The sequence below is a fragment of the Schistocerca gregaria genome, chromosome X, assembly GCF_023897955.1.
Source record: "Schistocerca gregaria isolate iqSchGreg1 chromosome X, iqSchGreg1.2, whole genome shotgun sequence".
Lineage (NCBI taxonomy): Eukaryota > Metazoa > Arthropoda > Insecta > Orthoptera > Acrididae > Schistocerca > Schistocerca gregaria.
The window spans coordinates 600,211,036-600,233,556 of record NC_064931.1 but is presented as its reverse complement, the minus strand read 5'-3'; the positions used below and the strand labels follow the sequence as shown (position 1 = coordinate 600,233,556).

At 44.3% G+C, this 22,521-nt stretch overlaps 1 protein-coding gene across 1 annotated transcript in view; it reads right to left on the bottom strand.

Moving 5' to 3' along the window:
- LOC126297976 (delta(24)-sterol reductase-like) overlaps positions 1–21,175 on the bottom strand; it is a 79,873-nt gene extending 58,698 nt beyond the window's left edge. Inside the window, exons 1-2 of the mRNA XM_049989289.1 lie at positions 20,944–21,175; positions 12,798–12,953 (exon numbers count right to left, since the gene is read on the bottom strand). Of these exons, the coding sequence (XP_049845246.1) occupies positions 12,798–12,953; positions 20,944–21,129 (342 nt within the window). The 5' untranslated portion in view covers positions 21,130–21,175. The remainder of the gene's footprint in view (positions 1–12,797; positions 12,954–20,943) is intronic.
- Positions 21,176–22,521: the final 1,346 nt, after the last annotated feature.

The following is a 22,521-nucleotide window of genomic DNA, read 5'->3' as shown; positions in this document are numbered from 1 at the left end:
ATAGCACGAGAGAAAAACGAACACTTAAATCTCCCCGTGAAAACTGATTTATTTTATTACGACTATTTTTTCTCACATATAGATAACTGTCAACAAAACACTTCCGCTTTCGGAGGTAAAAGCTGATGACCGAACTTTCATGAAAAAATCGCGACGCATCGAAAAACGTCTTTTACTCTCATGTTCGCCAATCGTACTGTGTTCACCGTGCGTCTGTCGCAGTTATTCGCTGCGTTGTTTATCCGCCTTCAGCCGCAACCTCCCGCCGTGCAGCGGATGGAAGTTGAGTCATAAAGTGTTGCGCTGCTCAAACCTTTCTTGAAATGCCGTCGCCGGTATTATCCAGGATCTACCATGCTATCTCGCACTGCAATACCTCCACAACGTCAGGTCCTCCATTCAGATTCAGCTGCTGCCGATCACCATTAACATCAGCTACACGCAGCGCATATCCTCGCGTGATGTATTCTGGCATTCCTTTCTCTCTCAGTTCGGTGCCAATAGTTACAGTAAGGGATATAAATACAGCAGCTTGCGCATATATAGGAAAAGAAATCCACCACTATACAACTATGCTATTGATGACAAATTTCTGGAAACTACACTCCTGGAAATGGAAAAAAGAACACATTGACACCGGTGTGTCAGACCCACCATACTTGCTCCGGACACTGCGAGAGGGCTGTACAAGCAATGATCACACGAACGGCACAGCGGACACACCAGGAACAGCGGTGTTGGCCGTCGAATGGCGCTAGCTGCGCAGCATTTGTGCACCGCCGCCGTCAGTGTCAGCCAGTTTGCCGTGGCATACGGAGCTCCATCGCAGTCTTTAACACTGGTAGCATGCCACGACAGCGTGGATGTGATCCGTATGTGCAGTTGACGGACTTTGAGCGAGGGCGTATAGTGGGCATGCGGGAGGCCGGGTGGACGTATCGCCGAATTGCTCAACACGTGGGGCGTGAGATCTCCACAGTACATCGATGTTGTCGCCAGTGGTCGGCGGAAGGTGCACGTGCCCGTCGACCTGGGACCGGACCGCAGCGACGTACGGATGCACGCCAAGACCGTAGGATCCTACGCAGTGCCGTAGGGGACCGCACCGCCACTTCCCAGCAAATTAGGGACACTGTTTCTCCTGGGGTATCGGCGAGGACCATTCGCAACCGTCTCCATGAAGCTGGGCTACGGTCCCGCACACCGTTAGGCCGTCTTCCGCTCACGCCCCAACATCGTGCAGCCCACCTCCAGTGGCGTCGCGACAGGCGTGAATGGAGGGACGAATGGAGACGTGTCGTCTTCAGCGATGAGAATCGCTTCTGCCTTGGTGCCAATGATGGTCGTATGCGTGTTTGGCGCCGTGCAGGTGAGCGCCACAATCAGGACTGCATACGACCGAGGCACACAGGGCCAACACCTGGCATCATGGTGTGGGGAGCGATCTCCTACACTGGCCTTACACCTCTGGTGATCGTCGAGGGGACACTGAATAGTGCACGGTACATCCAAACCGTCATCGAACCCATCGTTCTACCATTCCTAGACCGGCAAGGGAACTTGCTGTTCCAACAGGACAATGCACGTCCGCATGTATCCCGTGCCACCTAACGTGCTCTAGAAGGTGTAAGTCAACTACCGTGGCCAGCAAGATCTCCGGATCTGTCCCCCATTGAGCATGTTTGGGACTGGATGAAGCGTCGTCTCACGCGGTCTGCACGTCCAGCACGAACGCTGGTCCAACTGAGGCGCCAGGGGGAAATGGCATGGCAAGCCGTTCCACAGGACTACATCCAGCATCTCTACGATCGTCTCCATGGGAGAATAGCAGCCTGCATTGCTGTGAAAGGTGGATATACACTGTACTAGTGCCGACATTGTGCATGCTCTGTTGCCTGTGTCTATGTGCCTGTGGTTCTGCCAGTGTGATCATGTGATGTATCTGACCCCAGGAATGTGTCAATAAAGTTTCCCCTTCCTGGGGCAATGAATTCACGGTGTTCTTATTTCAATTTCCAGGAGTGTATCTGCCGTAAAGTATCTAGGAGTAACTATCCAGAGCGACTTTAAATGCTTTGACCACAAGAGACAAATAATGGGAAAAGCAGGTGCCAGGCTGAGATTCATAGCATGGGGCTTAAGGGCATGTATCTCATCCACGAAGCAAGTGGCTTATAAGGAGATTGTTCGACCGATTCTTGAGTAGTGTTAACCAAGGACGAGAGACGGAGAAGATCCAACGAAGAGTTGCGCGTTCCGTCAAGGTATCGTTTATTAGGCGCGAGAGCGTTACCAAAATGATTAACAAACTCCATTGGCAGGCGTTGTGCATCACGGCCTGCTCTACTATTGAAATCTCGAGAGAGCACTTTCCGGGAAGAGTCGGACTTCAACCCACATACTTCTTCCCCCATACATCTCGCGTAATGACCATGACGAGAAAATTAGAGGAATTAGAGCGAATAAGAGGCTTTCCCACGAGCCGAGTAGAAATGGATTAGTTAGTGGTAACAGAAGTACCCTCCACCAAACACCATTAGGCGCCTTGCGGTGTATAATTTGGACATGAATGCTTCACGTCCTTCATATGTTGAAGGTTTCTCACTTATGTTAACCTGTTCCATATATAGTTCCATTATGGCTACCTGCAATGTTGTTTTGAACTACTTTGGGTTGTACCATAGTGGAAACTTGTCATTCAAGCCTTTGACATAGATTAGTGGCTTCTTTGCACCAAGATGATTGCTATCTTTAAACTTCTCTACGTTCCCGTCTATGGTGTCGCTGAGTTGGAGATATAATTGAGATGATAACCCAGCTTCTGAAATATGATTTCAGCAGCCATCGGTTTGCGGCCTTGTCAGATGATTTGCGCAGTAGGTATTTTTCCACATTTTTTATGTCTCGCCTGTAAGTATAAAATATCGATCTTCATTTTCTTACCTTGTTTGTGAATTTCATACATGATCTCTGATTCCTCAGACAATTTATCTGAATTATTTTTAAACGCTTTGTGTTCTTCTATGGACAGTACACTGAAGAGCGTAAGAAACTGGTACACCTACCTAATATCGTGTAGCCCCCCTCTCTCCGCCCCCCCCCCCCCCTGCCCCCGAGCATGCAGAAGTGACGCAACACGACGTGGCATGGACTTGACTACTGTCTGAAGTAGTGCTGGAGAGCATTGACACCATGCGTCCTGCAGGGCTATCCATAAATCCGTAGGTGTACGACGGGTTGGAAATCTCTTCTGAACAGCACGTTGCAAGGCATTCCACGCATGCTCAATAATGTTCACGTCTGAGGAGTTCGGTGGCCAGCGGAAGTCTTTAAACCCGGAAGAATGTTCCTGGAGCCACTGTGTAGCAATTCTGAACGTGTGGGGGTCGCATTGTCCTGCTGGAATTGCCCAAGTCCGTTGAAATGCACAAAGGACATGAATGGATGCAGGTGATCAGACAGAATGCTGATCACTTAAACTGCACACCCCCCTCACCATTACAGAGTCTCCACCAGCTTGAACAGTCCCTTGCTGACATGCAGGGTCCATGCATTCATGAGGTTGTCTCCATACCCGTACACGTCCATCCGCTCGATACAATTTGAAACGAGACTAGTCCAACCAGGCAACATGTTTCCAGTCTATGTCGGTGTTGACGGGCACAGGCGAGGCGTAAAGCTTTGTGTTGTGCAATCATCAATGGTACACGAGTGGGCCTTCGAATCCAAAAGCCGATATCGATGATGTGTCGTTGAATGGTTCACACGCTGACTCTTGTTGAAAGCCCAGCATTTAAATCTGCAGCAATTTGCGGAAGGGCTGCACTTCTGCCACCTTAGCTGTATTCTTAGCTCAAGAAGTTCACCGTCAATAATGTTGATCATTTCCTGACACGTTTTGTCCGCCCTGGGCCTGTTTGTTACACATTGCTTCCCCTCCATGCTGTTTTTCAGTTAGCAGTCTGAGAACAGCGGCCCACAAGGCAAGTCACCAGCCGCATCAACAGAGCCGTGCGCCACAATTCGCATTGTTGCGACAGTCCGCTCCGACGAAACCACTGACGCCACTGCCACCGGAGACGGCCCAGCAGTCGCTGCCGTCACATGGCACAGCATCACGTTCCTGTCGCGAGCTACAGCCTGCTTCCACTGTCACCAAGGTTTGCCGAGTAGCAGCTTTCAGTTTTAACTTTACTTGTTCACAGTTTCATCTACATCTGGGGGATCGTATTTGAGCAGCTGTCTCTGAAATTATTAGGTCTACAACTTTGCTTCCGCCGTTCTGCAGAAGACGGCATTAGTGGAAAGTAGTGGCGCAAGTCGTAGGTCGTAAGTGTCATACAGTAAGCTTAGGCTTTTGACAACATAGCGCCATCAAAATATTAGCCGATTTTTGATTGCATCTTAAAGTTATTCTCGGCTGAACATGTCAACTTAGGATCCCAATTCTCGTCATCTGCGGGAGATTTTAATTTTCTGCTTTGATATGAAGAAATCTGCAGCCGAGGCTCATAAAAATCTGGGTAAGACCTATGATGAGACGCCTGTTAGTGACAGAACCTTACAGAAAATGGTTTCCGTGCTTCAAGAACGGTGATTGTCACGTTGAAGACCGGCATGGTTGTGAAAGAGGGAAAGCTTTCGATGCTACTGCAACCGACTGGAACAATCACAGGATATCGTTATCCAAAGCAATTGATGTATCTGAGCCGATCACTGAAAGACAAACGGCCACAATACAGTGATAGTCATGAAAAGGTGATTTTGCAGCATGACAGTGTTCGGCCCCATTAACAAAACCCGGAAAAACAAACCTGGAAACGTTGAAATGGGAAGTCCTACCCCACTCTCCGTATTCTCCAGACATTGTTTATTCGACTACCAACTTTTTAGTTCAATGGCACACGACCTAAAGACGCACAGTCCTTCCGCCGCGGGATTCGTATGCTGCCCGAAAGATGGAATGACTGGGTGTTGTGTGATGTCCTTAGGTTAGTTAGGTTTAAGTAGGTCTAAGTTCTAGGGGACTGATGACCATAGATGTTAAGTCCCATAGTGCTCAGAGCCATTTGAAGCGAAAGATGGGAGAAAGTAGTGGCCAGCTATGGCCAATACTTCGAAATGTAAATGTTTTGTAAGATGCTCACAATAAAGCCTCGAACTTTGAGAGAAAACGGCGGAAGCAAAGTTGTAGCCTCAGTAAATACTTGCGACCTAACTCTTACCACTGAAAATTTATCGTCACTTTCCGCCACTTTAGTTACGAATGTTCGCGGAATAACTGCAACAGTAAGACTTCCACAGTTTCGATCGTTCTCCTCTATGCTTAAAATAGATATAAGGCTCTCCTGACGTTTCCCAGTTGGTGCTGTACAAATGACAATGCAAATACCACCATCAACCGTCTTGCAGGTATTATGCGGCAGCCAAGCGTTTGGAGAATGAACAGTCACGTAATCTTAACGTGGCTAGCCAGTCAGTACTGACAGACTGTTAGACTGTGACGGAGAATGAAACATTTATCGATATTTGATAACCGATAGATCTTTCTAATATTGAAGGCTAGTACGTCGACTTCACTATTGGTTGCATACTATGCGCTGAGTTCGTACGAGTATTGCCGCGTTCAAGAACAGTAACACATATGATCTGGAGGATCCACTTTATAATTGCAACGAGAAACATAATGCTACCGTCTGGCTTGCGGCTAAAACTTGCGTCTCGTCAACTAATTAAATGTATAGGGAGTGGACAAAATCAAAACAGCTTTCTGTCGTCTTGGAATGGTTTCCAAGCTAATCTTATACTATTATTGCGGCAATTGCAGATGACGATGATGGAGGCTGACAGCCACCTCGAACCCTTCTCTCCAAAGTAAATCACAAAGACTCAATAATATCGAGATATGGTCACTCAGGGTGGCCAGGGGAAATATGATATTGATTCTCGTGCTCACAAAACCTGTCCTGGACGATGCGAGTTGTGTGATCAGGCGTCAGGTCGTCCTGGAACGCATCATCACCATCGCTCAATAAACGTTGCACCATGAGATAGACCTGATAACAGTCTTTGGCAGTAATATGACCTTGTAAATAACCATGGAGCCCATGTAATACCACGATATGGATGCCCAAATTATCACCGAACCCCGCCATGTTTCAGTCTTGAGACGTAAACTCGAACATAATTTGGAAACATAGTGAATCAAGTCTCATCCCAGCAAATTACTTTCTTCTTTGTTCTATAGCTCACGCTTTATGGCTTCTCACCACTTTTTCCCGTTACGGGCATTTGCACCACTAATGAGCAGTTCTGAAATCCCAGCTCGTCCTGCAATTCCCTGCTTATGGAGCTCCCCTCGTGTTCTTTTGGTGCTGACAAGGGTCGTGATTGCGACATTCGCTTCTGCAGTGACTTTCGCACCTGTCATCATCTTATTTCTCGTCACAGTTCTTGTCCATAAGCGTATGTGACGATCACTCAACACTTTATTGGCAATCTGTCAACACTATAATCGCAAACAGGGTAACTACTTGTGTCAGAAGATAGGAGTAGTGCTGTGCAGTCCGTGTAGTGAATATGAATTTGGGATAGCATCCAGGAGGTCAAGGCATTGATTCTGGATCGAGGGGTATTTGTTTTTATTTGCTAATTTCATTCTGCCGTATAATATTGTAGTATACACCGTTCCTTAAGTCACACGTATCCGACATTTACAAAGTACAGCGTTTTGCAAAGGTGAAAATAACAAAAATGTGGTCAAGCAAGTCATAGATAGACAGCTGCAACAAATGGCCTATCATAGAACAGAATAACTATAAAAACACTATCAATTTCGAGATGCTAAAGATGACTAACAGTTAAATAGCTTGATATCTACTAGTCATTTATACTGCATACAGTACGTCCGCACATATGTAACACATTAGCAACCAGTGACAATAATAATTTCCATATTAATGGCAGCATGACTTTTACAAAAGAATACGTTGTCCTCACAGCAGATGATCAAAGCGAACCTCCTGCACGCCCAAACATTGCGCGACCCTCTGGATCGTAAATCTCTGGACTCTTCGCAACATGGCTGCATCCACAGATACAAGAGCAGCATGAACACGCGCCATCAGTTCTTCCACATTTGTCGGCGGAGTAGAATACAAGTGCTCCTTCGAGTGTCCCCAAAGGAATAAATCCAGAAAATTTATGTCAGGTGAACATGAAGGCCCGAACCGTTTCCCTGAAAATATTCTGTTTAAATACCGTCGCACGTTAATTCCAAAGTTGGAGGTACACCATCACGTTGGAATCATAACCTCTATCGAACATGAAGTGGAACACCTTCGAGTGCGTCAGGCAAATAGTTTGGGAGGAATGCATAATATCTCCGTGTAGGCAACTGGTCACAGAACGAGTAGGGACCCAAACTCCTGCCTCTCAATATTGCGGCCCAGACTTTGATGCCTTTGGTGTGCGTACTGTAAGACCTTCAGTACACACACCATCGGATTATTTGACTCGTCGCTCTAACGAAGTAGGCGAGTGTCAGCAATATGTCTGATGGTCTTATCGTGGCGTGTTTGTCTTCTGCCGTTAGGTCAGATGATAGAAATGTCACTTGCAGGCTTAGAGTAGCAGATTGACGGTGACCAGCTTTAAAGAGAACTTGATTAATTTTCACACACATTTATTAAAATAATAAAAAGCATAGACATTACGTAACTTGATTCTGGATTCTGTTTACAACTGACAATCTGAAGTTCCTTTGGTCTTGGTACATTAATCTTATTCTCACATATCTCTGATACTTGACAAAGTGTCTATTCATTTATCTTCATGGCTATGTACAGGAATATGGTAATCTTATTAGGTGCAGACTGAAACTTGACTATAGACTGGTGCAGACAAATGCAGACTGACTAATCGGAGGTCTGTACACTCGTTATAATACCTCGCGCGTTCATGTATCACTGCGCGAGTGTGATCCGCAAGGAGAAAAGGTTCTACGTTAGCAGCTATCTCATTGGATGCATTACATATTAATACGTGGATCGGCGGAAGCAGAATTTGGTCCGTCTCTAAGGCAGCGCCATCTTGTAGTGCGGAGACGGACGAGCGCTGCGCCTGCGCTGTTGTGCTTAGCGGGGCGCGCTCTAGTGGGAAAGTTGTGTACGCGCTGATAAAATAATGATAGAGGTCCAGCCCACGCTCTTGCAGCACGTCAACGACCGTGCGTTTCGAAACACGCAGCTGTCTTGCTAGGACACGTGTACTTCGCTGGGATTCTTAGCATATGGAACCAAAGATGACTTTTTCTTTAGTGATCATCAAGTTCGTGTGTTGTGTGTTGTCTACGTGTATGCGTGTGTGTGTTTGGGCGTTTTACATGCTATTAGAAGACTGATTCTTTTTAATCAGTTAGCTTATGAGTCAAGACAACACACCTACTTAAAGGGAAATTTCGTGTCTTGAGTGCCTCCAAAACAAATCTGTCCCCTTTTCTACTGAACATCTTTGGGGTTTCAGGGTATGGAAGACCGAATTACTCGAAACGCTCCACTTTGATAACAAGGCAGGTACTGTAAGCAAAATAATTTGTTTTTTTTCACGATATTATTACAAAAATCTCGCTAGACCCTCCCGTCCGTGCCAAAGCGCCGTTTCGGGGACGAGGTGGTGAGCCGGCCCCGGATCGAATCCGCATGGCGTGTCATTGAACATGGGTCGATGTGCCGCCCAGAATAGATATGGTTTATAGACCATTTCCCACATCCAACTATGTGAATAGCGGCCTCGTTCCCAAAACCCACCTGAGTTACACGATTCGCAATAATTTAGAAAACTTTCGCACACTTTCACATGTATAACTCTATACGCAGACAGCTGGGGTACACACATTCCGTCCCGGGAGTAACGGGGTGGCGACAGGAAGGCATCCGGCCTAATCTTAAATTAACCATGCGAAATCCATGACCAACCATGCCGGTTTTGCGCATATGCGGGACAAAGGTACAAGAAAAAGAAGAATTCAAGTATGTCACTAAAGCACTATTAAGTCGCACCCCTTCGAGAGGGAAGGTGAGAGAACGACCTGTACAGGCAACGGAATCATCACATTTTGTTCTTTGCTGGCCATTAAAGTTTCAGCTCTATATAGCTAGCATGCAATAAACGTCAAATTTTCGTGATGTGAAGTAATAATAATTCCAACATAACTGCACAAAATAACGGCATCTGCATTCTCTGCACAAGGAAAGATTTCATGGCTGATATCTCTTTCTGGAAATCGCAGTTGAATGTTAATTGTTTGTGAGAAGATCTTGGTACTCCTCGTGTAAGAAGCAGGAATGTCTATCAGTACGTGCCGGAATGCGACAGCTGCCTATCAAGACTGAAAGTCATCTTTCCGCGATGTTGCTGCTCGGGTTTGTCGGTATCTGACGACCGTTATGCGAATAAGGAACCGATAGTTTCAGGAGGGCTGTACGCTACACCATCCAGGATGTTAGCATCTCCATACGACTAGCGCTCGAGAGGACACACATTGTTCTCTAGGCCCAGCAGGATTTTACAGTCACGTCACGCACCTTAGAACAGGAAATTGGCTAGTTTGCAGCAAGACAAGTACCGACACGGACAATGCAACAAATGAAGCATCCCAGTCACACTGTCGCAGCTTCCCTTGACGCAGCAGCAGAGACACACGCCGACAGTGGTGCGCCCAGCGACGACACTGGACGCAGGAGCAGCACCATATCCCCTTTACAGACAAATCCCGGTTGTGCGTACAACATTTGGATCAAAATACCAGAACCAACGTTGCCACATTGGATTCTTGCCAACCGTGGTGGCCGAGCGGTTCTAGGCAATTCAGTCCGGAACCGCGCGACTGCTATGGTCGCAGGTTCGAATCCTGTCTCGAGCATGGATGAGTTTGATGTCCTTTGGTTAGTTAGGTTTAAGTAGTTCTAAGTTCTAGGGGACTGATGATCTCAGATGTCAAGTCCCATAGTGCTCAGAGCCATTTGAACCATTTTTTGAACATTGGATTCTTCACTGTTATCTGGCCCCAGCGACTGGTGTAATTAGGTTCGCATGAGCAGTTGTCAGCAGGCTCGTGCGCATGCTCAGAGCTGAATTCGCCTATAAGCAGTGCCTTCCTCCCGCTTTCCGGCTACTTGAAGCGTGGCTGTTTGCTGTGTGAGCAGTAGCAGGAATTAGCCAGATGCTACCCAGAAAATTTTTTCCGGCAGGCCCAAGCTGCCAGTTTCTCGCATGCGCAGAGCAAGCTGAGTTGCAGTGGGGGGGAGGGGTCCTTCCCCACGTGACACGTGTATATGTTTCGTGTCTTCGTAATATTGCCGGTCTCTTCGTTTACAGCTCCCACGTCAAATGAAATCAAAACAGATCTCTGTGACTGGGAGTGAATTAATATACGTTCTCATAACCATGAAAGAACCAAAATAAGTTAATAGTTTCAATTTTCGATTTTATGCTACTTCCACATCATTAGCAATCAACCATTAATGTCGTAATGAAGCTATTTCTGTCTGTTTTATAGAGAAATTTGCTTCTATTAATTTTTTCCGCTGAGGCAGTTAGTTTATTTGAAATGAAGTGTTTCATTCCGCACTATTGGCTACTTTTAACTTCGTTCAATTTCAAGTTGCAAATTTTCATTTTCTGGGACGAATGACATACGATAATAAAGAACCAAACATGAGAATACAGTAATGGACATCCCAGAAAATTGGTATCACGAAGACCACATGAAAAGATGAATATCTGGTACTTCAAAGTGCATATGGACATAGAAATGTGCAATTAGAGCGGAATGAAGCATTTTAGTATGGTTTATGAAATTCCGATACTGCTGGAGTAGTCTATGATGTCCGGTTCCTTTTATGACACTATAAGATTTCTTAACGCATATACGTACGGGCGTGCGTAAACATTTACTTGAAGCTGACTAAATAGGCAAATTTGCTTAGTAGTTTTGATCTAAATATTTTGTTTCAAATATAATGACACCTGTAGCATAATTTTACATATCTGCCTTCTGTGAAAGTGTTTTTCGATCACAAGGCACTTGTGTAGTACTTCCTCTAGGCCTGAAGTTATTTCTTAATTTTTTGTTTGCGTCTGAAATTTGTAATGCCATTCTATGCTAAATTGTAGACTGGCAGCATACCTTGTTTTATCGTTTTAACTCCCTACATGGCTTCATATTTATTCCTAGAGTAGAATATAAAATGCCAGTTGTACAGTTTCTTTTCCTCGCAGATAACGTTGTAATTTTTTTACACATTTTGAAATAGTCATGAAATTTATAGTCCTTTATTGCGGTGTAAGCAACACAAGAAACTGTTTCTTTTTTTTTTTTGCAAGAAATTTGTATTCCATCCTACTAGCTTTTTGCAGTTCTTTGTAGATGTAAACCTGTTGGAAATGCTACATAACAATATCGCAGAGTACGAATTTAAAAAAAAAAAAAAAACTGTCAAAGTCACCCCATAGCAAAATGTTATGGTACTTTGAGCTGTGGAGTCTAATTTTGAAATGATATTATGCCAAGAACTGCTTCCTTATTTGCATCCTTAATCTGGGTGGGATATGATAGAACAATTGCTCCAAGTACAACTCTGTATGTCCTCTCAACAACATACCGAAGGGCTGCACATGGTCACGTGATGCCCCACCACGCACAAAATCCCACCAGATATGCGACGAAAAGCGTATGAGCACCAAGCACGGGCTTCCTACGTCATCTTAGCTGCGCATGCGCAGTACGGCCTGTTGTCTGGTAACAGCTCAAACGAACCTATTGCGTGGACTTCCATTGTGCATACAGCACGGTCATTTCTGTGTGTTCAAGTTCGCGTCCTGTATACCCCAAATCTATCTATCAATTTAGCCATGTAATATCCCTACTATACTGTACACGAACAATAAGTAAAATTTCTGTCTTTACTATCTTTCTTGTTACTGCATTTTTAATGGTCAGCAACGTAATATAAACTCTCCCACCTTCTTTATATACACTGAGGTGACAAACGTCATGGGGTAGCGATACGCACGTATACAGATGGCAGCAGTGACCTAGTTGGAGACCACGATGGGATTTTTGTGGATGACAATGCGCCATGTCAAAAGGCCACAATTATTCGCAATTGGTTTTAAGAACATTCTGGACAAATCGAGCGAATGATGTGTCAACCAAGAACGTCCGACATGAATCCCATCGCACATTTATGGGACATAATCGAGAGTTCATCCTGCTCCGGACACTTTCGCAATTATGGACGGCTATAGAGGAAAAAGGGTTCAGTATTTCTGTAAAGAACCTCCAACGACTTAATGAATCAAATGGTTCAAATGGCTCTGAGCACTATGGGACTCAACTGCTGTGGTCATCAGTCCACAAGAACCTAGAACTACTTAAACCTAACTAACCTAAGGACATCAAACACATCCATGCCCGAGGCAGGATTCGAACAAGCGGCCGTAGCAGTCGCGCGGTTCCAGACTGTAGCGCCTAGAACCGCTGGGCCATCCCGGCCGCCCTTAATGAGTCCATGCCACGTCAAGTTGCTGCACTACACAGAACTAAAGGAGGTCCGATATGATATTAGGAGGTATCGCATGACTTTTCATCTCAGTGTACGTAAACTTTTCCATCTTCTTTACACGGTTGAGAAATGGGTTGAGTCGTTGAACAACAAACGCTCACAGTCGGTCCTGCAAAGTAGCTGTCAGTCTTTGAAAATGATGCACAGGAGTTAAGGAGTGGAGAAACGTACCTGCTTGGTTTCATCGACGCGCACGACGTCCATGAGGTTGACGCTGACGCAGTACAGGCGGCTCTTGTAGGCGGGTCTGCGGAAGCTGATGGTCTGCCAGCCGGGCCGGGCCGTGCACATCTGTGTCGGCCGCCCATCAGAAATCCACTGCCGCACCTACAAGCATGACACGCCTCTCGATAAGTACAAATCAGAGTAAAGCGTCCGTTTCAGTGCAGACTTTTTTGAAGTTTCTGTAAAGAATCGTCCATCTCAGCTGGTTCATTTTATGTAGTTTTTTTTATCTTTGTTAGTAATTATAAAGAGCCCGACCGGTTAGCTATGCGGTCTAACGCACGGATTTCCGGGCGGGAAGGAGCATCTGGTCCCCGGCACGAATCCGCCCTCCGGACTTGTGGTGAAGTCCGGTGAGCCGGCCAGTCTGTGGATGGTTTTTAGGCCGTTTTCCATCTGCCTCGCCGAATGCGGGCTGGTTCCCCTTATTCCACCTCAGCTACACTATGTCGGCGATTGCTGCGCAAACAAGTTCTAAACGTAGGCGTACACCACCATTACTCTACCACGGAACCTGGGTTCGGTGTGGGGCGGCGGAGGGATGAAGTGGACTGCGGTAATCGTCGTGGGGTTGTGGACCACTGCGGCTGCGGCGGGGACGGAGCCTCTTCGTCGCTTCTAGGCCCCCGGTTAACATACAATACAATACATAAAATTATAAAGACACTGATGATTTTGCAGTTAGTAATAACAACGCTTAAAGTCGTATTTTGTAACAATAAGTTGTCTGATAGTGCCATTAAAAATAAAGATGTTGAGGAAATTGATGAATATGATGAGTAAAATGATTATGAAATGCTTTCGGGGATGGACTTGACTTGGGAGAGGGCGGTGGCGTCGGTTTGCAAATGACACATTATTTGAAGACTGTGCAGACAATGCCTCACATATCACGACAATCACTCAACAGTTCAGAGAATGGCTTTGTTGGTTTTCTTTTAATAACAGTAGTTGAAATGGTTAAAAAATTGAAAGTTTCTTTCAATATCTTCGAATTTACTCTGTGGCTTAAATAATTTCCATTTACTGAGATATATGCGTGCACAAATTACCATATTTAGGGCTACACCATCCGTCAAAAAGTTCTGAGACTCATTTTATCCCTGGCGTAAAAGTGACATCTGCGCAGTAACCACGGTCGAAGCTTGAACTAACGACTGTAAACAGCAGATATGCATTCGACCAGTCATTGGTGAGCAGACGGTGTTAAGTAGTGGACGTGTGGCTGCAGTACGTCAACGTTGTGTCACAGTTCTCAACTGTTCAAGATATTCTCCAGACTATTTTGAAGAAGAAGAAAGCGTGTGCAAAATTTCTCCCCCATACCTCGACTCTCGGAGAAAACTACGACACTTGGACGCCTGCCGCGACTTGATTGAAATGGAAATGAGCGTTTGGCGTCATTGGCCGGGAGGCCCCCTACGGGGCAGGTCTGGCCGCCTTGCTGCAGGTCGACGCCATATTGGGTGACCTGCGTGTCGGATGGGGATGAAAAGATGATGAAGACAACACAACACCCAGCTAGGAATCGAACCCGGGCTCCTTAGGTCGGCAGTCCGTCACGCTGACCATTCATCTATCGGAGCGGACATTGAAATGGAAAACATGAGCAATTCTGTTCTGGAAAAAATCATCACAGGTGATGAGACTTGGTGTCTCCAATGCGAACCTACCATAAACGATTAAGTGCACAAATTCACATAAGGGATCAACGCTTTGAAGACGTAGTCGACATTCCAGCCAAAGCTACGTCGAGTTGAACAGTATCCCAAAGAATGACTTTCCTGACAGCTTCACACGGTCTTATGCACATTATGTGTAATATACTAAAGTGGGAGAGCGGGGGAGGGGATTGTGAAGAACACGTGAAGCACTAAAACCACCACCTTAACGTTTGCTTATTAATCCAGTCTCGAAACCTTTTGCACTTTACAGATATGAAAAGGCATAAAACAAAATTCATTCGTTTCTCTACGTACATGTTGACTTCTATAAACTAACAAAAAAAGACTCATAAATGCAATTATCTAGTAAGAGAAATGACCTACACTATACATCACTGAGCCTTAGTGTGGCACAGAAAGGAGTCAGGTATTGAGCCACTGCAATCTTCGACCACCTATGCAGTAATGTAAACTATTTAATAGATGGTGCAATTAACTTCAAACACAAACTGTAATCATATCTGCTTGAGAACTATTCATACAACGTAGAAGAATTTCGGAACGTGTGCTAGTATTTTGTGTGTGTGTGTGTGTGTGTGTGTGTGTGTGTGTGTGTGTGTGCAAGAAAGAAAGAAGCATTCAACATAGTTAATTATAAATGAATGTATATAAAAAAAGTACATGGTTATCATATAGGCACGTTTCTCACTGAGAAAGTTTACTGTAAGAGCAAAACTGACCACAGGGACAGGTTGCAATTATGGTCAATAGACTACGCAGGTAACTAACTAATGAGTCACTTTGTTTATTGTAGTCCGCGTCAACAACTTATTATAACTATTTAGGCAACTTGAATGTTCTCTGAAGGACGAAGACTGGCGTCAAAGAACGAGATTTTCTGTTATACAGTCGCAGGAATAGAACCACGCCCATGTTCCAGCTATGGTCTGCCATTCCTGCAGTCACCGGAAGAGTGACTTAAGACGGGTGAAATGGAAACGTATACGAGGACATCAGCTAAGCGTGTGTGGCTCACCAATGGTTACAGGAAGCTGCCATTTCCTGTGTGCACGTAATGTACAACGGACTATGGATGAATGGTAGACTGTTCCCTTCATAGACTATTCCAAAGACATTGTTTTTTAGAGTGAGAGCTCGAAATCTGTTTTCATCCATCTAATATCAATGCAAGATATGTATTCCGACAACGCTGTGTTCATTGTAGAATAGTATATCTTCAAGTTGGCGTGCAGACTTCCACGTTGAACTATGCGAAGATCAACTGTGATGAGATCATCGTGCTAATGATCTCACCCGATCAGACGAGAACAACTGAATTCAAGTGGACGAATATCTTCATTTCAGCGCACGGTGTGATTAGCTCGACTGCTGACCGGTGTCACATAGACAAAGAGTACGTCCAGGATATTCTCACAGGCAAGCTGCAGCTCGTTTTCTCCTCTCTAGATCTTTACCTTGGCTGTTAGGGTGGTATTCACTACACACGGAGCTCGTAGACACTAACATAAACAGCGCCACACATTACAAGTTGTGTTGCTACTCGCTGCAGTCAGACTCTGTACTGACATTATTTGTTCAATATGAAACTGAGACATCTACATTCTATATTTTTTGTAACAACATCAATAAAATATTTGTTTGCAATTTCGTTTTGTAATTTTATTTGTGTCAAATCCTGTGTTTACACTTCTACTCAGTTTATAACATATCGTTATCGTAATAACATGGCATGCCAATATTTCTTTGATTTTTTTAATGCATGGAAACCGATGTTGTTTTAATACAGAGAGAAAACATGTAACAGGTACCGTATAAAGTCAAATATGTGCATGGCAACGACAAACTAAATCTAAAACTAAATTGCTTGTTCATAGTACACGAGGAAAATTAAGTACTCTGAATATGGGCTATGACATTGATTAATCAAACATAAGAAGGCTATCATGAGCTGGTACTTCTTGTAACGTGGCTGTGCAGAGTTTGTGAATTCATGGAGTTCACAAGATTGAACGTGAATAAAGTAACATCCTGGCCGTGTGTTATCTTAATATGCGTTAGAAAATCATTTTAGTTATTTTTACACATAATCACGATTATGTTCGCTTTTTTGGGAGCCTGGGAGCTAGTGTTTTTAATCCAAAGTGTTAAAAGCGTCGCACCTGTTCTGTCTGTTTAACAATGCCTCTTGAATCACATTATAGTTGGCAAAAGTCTTCTGCATAGGTCTTCCTAAAACTTTGTAATATGTATTTATACTTGAAACCCTGTTTCCTTTTCGTCTTCCCAACGCGAAGACGAACACACACACACACACTCTCTCTCTCTCTCTCTCTCTCTCTCTCTCTCTCTCTCTCTCTCTCTCTCTCTCCATCTCTCTCTCTCTTTCTCCCTCCTCTTTTCCCTACAGAGCAGGGGTACTTATCATTCACTTTAAAATTTTCCGCCAACGGCCTAGCCACGGCGATAACACCGATTCCCGTCGGATCAGCAGAGTTAAGCACTGTAGGGGTGGCGTATCACTTGCATGGGTGACCGTCCAGGTCTGCCGAGCGCTGTTGGCAAGCGAGGTGCACTCATCCCTGTGAGGTCAATGTGAGGAACTACTTTACTAAGAAGTAGCGCCTCCGGTCACGTAAACTTGTAACAACCGGGAGAGCGGTGCGCTGACCACATGCCCCTTCCATATTCGCATCCGGTGACGTCTATCACTAAGGATGACACGGCAGTCGGTCGGTACCACTGCGTCTTCCGGAGCCTGTTCGGATGGAGTTTAGTAGTTGGTCATGAATTTCGCATGGTTAATTTAAGATTAGGCCGGATGCCTTCCTGACGCCACCCCGTTACTCCCGGGACGGAATGTGTGTACCCCAGCTGTCTGCGTATAGAGTTATACATGTGAAAGTGTGCGAAAGTTTTCTAAATTATTGCGAATCGTGTAACTCAGGTGGGTTTTGGGAACGAGGCCGCTATTCACATAGTTGGATGTGGGAAATGGCCTATAAACCATATCTATTCTGGGCGGCACATCGACCCATGTTCAATGACACGCCATGCGGATTCGATCCGGGGCCGGCTCACCACCTCGTCCCCGCAGTTTAGTAATTTTAGTTTAGAATTTGCCGTTTTCTCTTTTGTTTCCTTTTTGGTGTTAAACAGCATCCACACTGATTTTCAGTTAATGTTATGGTCATCTACATCTACATGACTACTCTACAATTCACATTTAAGTGCTTGGCAGAGGGTTCATCGAACCACAATCATACTATCTCTCTACTATTCCACTCCCGAACAGCGCGCGGGAAAAACGAACACCTAAACCTTTCTCTTCGAGCTCTGATTTCTCTTATTTTATTTTGATGATCATTCCTACCTATGTAGGTTGGGCTCAACAAAATATTTTCGCATTCGGAAGAGAAAGTTGGTGACTGAAATTTCGTAAAAAGGTCTCGCCGCGACGAAAAAAGTCTTTGCTGTAATGACTTCCATCCCAACTCGTGTATCATATCTGCCACACTCTCTCCCCTATTACGTGATAATACAAAACGAGCTGCCCTTTTTTGCACCCTTTCGATGTCCTCCGTCAATCCCACCTGGTAAGGATCCCACACCGCGCAGCAATATTCTAACAGAGGTCGAACGAGTGTAGTGTAAGCTGTCTCTTTAGTGGACTTGTTGCATCTTCTAAGTGTCCTGCCATTGAAACGCAACCTTTGGCTCGCCTTCTCCACAATATTATCTATGTGGTCCTTCCAACTGAAGTTGTTCGTAATTTTAACACCCAGGTACTTAGTTGAACTGACAGCCTTGAGAATTTTACTATTTATCGAGTAATCGAATTACAACGGATTTCTTTTGGAACTCATGTGGATCATCTCACACTTTTCGTTATTTAGCGTCAACTGCCGCCTGCCACACCATACAGCAATCTTTTCTAAATCGCTTTGCAACTGATACTGGTCTTCGGATGACCTTACTAGACGGTAAATTACAGCATCATCTGCGAAATCTAAGAGAACTGCTCAGATTGTCACCCAGGTCATTTATATAGATCAGGAACAGCAGAGGTCCCAGGACGCTTCCCTGGGGAACACCTGATATCACTTCAGTTTTACTCGATGATTTGCCGTCTATTACTACGAACTGCGACCTTCCTGACAGGAAATCACGAATCCAGTCGCACAACTGAGACGATACCCCATAGGTCCGCAGCTTGATTAGAAGTCGCTTGTGAGGAACGGTGTCAAAAGCCTTCCGGAAATCAAGAAACACGGAATCAACCTGAGATTAATGACATAAACTGGCGTGTTTGTTGTATACAGTTGTTACTCGTTTGTTGGACCCATTCATTTTCGTTGTTGGCTCTTATTTTCTGCCAATACATTTGTTTTTGTAACGGTTTCGTCTTCCGCGGCAATAAGGAATAATTACTGATTCAGCGTGTTGCGTACGTTTTATCTGTTATTTATGTAGCGACTAAGAATCAGAGAATAGGTGTGTTCTTTGTGATGAGGAGATGATGTCAACAAGGTATTCGCTTTTCACAGACACAGTATTCCACGGCAAATCTGTATTTCTCTTTCCAATATAAGAACATACTTGTACTATGGCGCAAGCGAGGATGAGGCTAATACGAAAAATGATAATTTGTTTCTTGAGTGACCTGTAAATTGTTCCAAATAAATATTTCTAGATTCATGGGCACATTGTGAAGAAATTCAGCTTAGTCTTATGTCATTACTGCCTAGGATGTTTTGTTTAAGGTTTATGATAGATAGAATGCCTCTGCCCTTGGCAAACGTATCCAACAAGCACGACTATTGTTACTATGACGACACATCCGATAAAGCAGAGTAGTCAACCTTTTTTACTTACCACCCACTTTTGTATCTTTGTCAGCGATAAAAATTTTCTAACACCCACCAGTTCTACAGTAATGGTAATTTATAAGATAGGAAAGTAATTTTACTTTATAAAATTTATGAAGCAGAGTTACAGCAATTTGAAGCATACAATAATAATTACTTAGCTAATATTTATATCAAAATTTTATGAAATTCTAATGAAAGTATTTTTAAAAACCATATTACCTGCCGCCCACCATGAGAAATGGAAATCCCACTACTGAGCGCTGAGGACCAGGCTACGTGGGAATCCATTCAAGATAAGTGACAAAATTAATGACTTTTTTACAGTGACTTCATTATTCCCATTCTGACGATACCATCCACAGTCAATAACTTTGTTGTCGCCCGATAAAGCGAACATATGCTTCGTGAGCAACATTATTAATCTGATTTCTAACCTACTTTGCAAGTGGTGGTATTGTCAGAATTTGGGTAAAGCTAAGTCATTGTTATTGTATGCTTCAAATTGCTATAACTCTGCTTTATAAAAGGTAAAGGGTTCGAACGCATAGAATGGGAACCACTGTGATAAAGGGTTCGAAGGTATAAAATGAGGACCAACTGAACTGATTAGAGTGAGCAGTTATAATGAAGAAAGAAAGAGAATTCAGGGGATTGTGTCCTCCTGTTGCCTGGGTAACACATGCGAGCTCGCGTGTGTGTGAAGAAGAACAAGATAAGAAATCACAACTAGTTTTACCGCGACCAGATTATCGGCACTGTCGTATCTCAGATATCATGCTTAGCAAGGTACTTCCCTTGTGGTTTTCCTTGGAGAATTGTGTTTTGCCTGCTCATATTGTTTCAGCTGAACACTTAAAAACTGTTTTACAGCCAAAATTGCAATAGTGACATCCGAATAAACACAGTCAGCGGCAAAAATGTTCTCATTCAAAAACTGCAAACAACTATTTGTGAGGGAAATAATAAAAGACTCAGTAAACAACACAAATAATATATAAACAACAAACATCCGTTAAAATACCCATACGTGAACAGTAGTTCTGAACCCACGATTCGGGAGGTTGGCAGTTCAAATCCGTAAATGATTTACGCAGAGTGCCAGGATGTCTCGGATGCTTTGGAAGTGCACGGTGTATGTTATTCTCTATCTTTCCCCACTCCGAGCTTGTACTCTGTCTCTATGGCCTAGACGTCGACGTTACGTTAAGCCTTAATCTTGCGTCCTTCTTTCATTCATTTTAGAATCTACGAAAGCAGAATTATCACCTACTCGCCGGGCAAGACCTGCTTGTTTCTTACACGGTGTGAGTTCCTCTCCACTGCCTAGTTTCGTGCATTATGAACTTTCTCGAAAGTCCAAAGTGAGATGCCAAATTCGAGACAAATGCTATGAAAGATTACTGAAGAAACTTTGAGAAGTTCATAAAGTCTTCAGAAAATAGCTTTTTCATTCACGAACGACACATCAATGTACGGTAACCACCACAAGATTATCAGTAATGATGCATTTTTCGAGAAAGTAGATTATTATGACCTTACCTGTCGCTGTACGTGTTTCACTTTGTCGCCATGCTTATTCGGAGCGCTGTTCAGCTTGAAGATGATGTAACTCCTCACGTAGTAGAACAAGTCGTACACCAGAGACACAGGCAGCAGAACAAAGCACACGAGAACCCATCTGTAATGCACGATAAGATACTCCAGCGGTGACAAAGATGCTGTCATGGTAGGAGGCGCGGCGTGAATGAGCTCTCGGCAATCGAGCCGGTCCTTTTATCTCGGTCAACGAGCATCACTCACACATGAGCTCTGACGTTACGTAACAGCTCTTGACCGGGCGTATTCCGTCGCCCTTCAATTCTAATTTGTGCCTGCATCTACATCTACAGCCACGAAGATCCTCTGCATATGACGATGAACATTCTCGTTCCATATGCGAACAGGGCATTTCTCTGCAAGCTCTTAGTGCCTCTTGCTTTACTATACGAATCTCGAATATTTTTCATTTTAGAATAAACCTCTACCATCCAGTGTGTATACAGCACGCCTGACAAAAAAAGTGAAGCAAGGTTTTGTGTTAGCAGAAGAGCCAACACCGTGTTACGAGTGGAGGCCGAAATGCACGCGTTTTAGCTCAAGCAGGCTGGCTTGAGGAGGGAAGACCTATGCTGACGTGAGGTCTGGAACATGACAAGGAATGAGAATTCAGGAAGCGGACCTAATTAGTTCGATACTTAACTTTAATCCATTAATGATGAACGTCGCTCTTGACGGTACATTATTCACAATATTATCTGTTCAGAATACATTCTTGAAGATAGTACTTATAGTAACTAAATATGGCGCCTTGCTAGGTCGTAGCAAATGACGTAGTTGAAGGCTATGCTAAACTTTCGCCTCTGCAAATGAGAGCGTATGTAGACAGTGAACCATCGCTAGCAAAGTCGGCTGTACAACTGGGGCGAGTGCTAGGGAGTCTAGACTAGACCTGCCGTGTGGCGGCGCTCGGTCTACAATCGCTGATAGTGGCGACACGCGGGTCCGACGTATACTACCGGACCGCGGCCGATTTAAAGGCTACCACCTAGCAAGTGTGGCGTCTGGCGGTGACACCACACAAGGAAAAGAGTGTTATACGGTAAGCTGTTTTGCAGATCTCTACCATTCTCCACGTTTCGGTTCCTTGCTATAGCACTTTTCCTTAGACATTTTGTCCCCGTTCACAGTAGTGTTCCCTCGTTTTCATCAAGGGCTGGCTAATTCACGAGTCATGCTTTGTACATTTTGACAAGCATCTTTTGGGTGTACACAGTTTTATTATGAAAACTCACCAACGTGGCTTGACCCTTAATCTCTTAACATGGATAGCTTCCCCAAAGCTTGGACTCCCCAAGTGTCTATCAACATCATGGAAATATAATCACTGCGAGTAATTATCAGTGTCTGTTGTTGAATTCCATCACTGTAGTTCTGATTTTCTACCATTTCAAAAATTTCACACAGAAACTTTTATACAGAAACCTGAAGATGTGTCTCTACTCAAGTGAAACCGGTACTTAAGAATAAAGTACCTTGATACAGGCATACTGCTTTTTTTCAACACCTCATAATTATTGA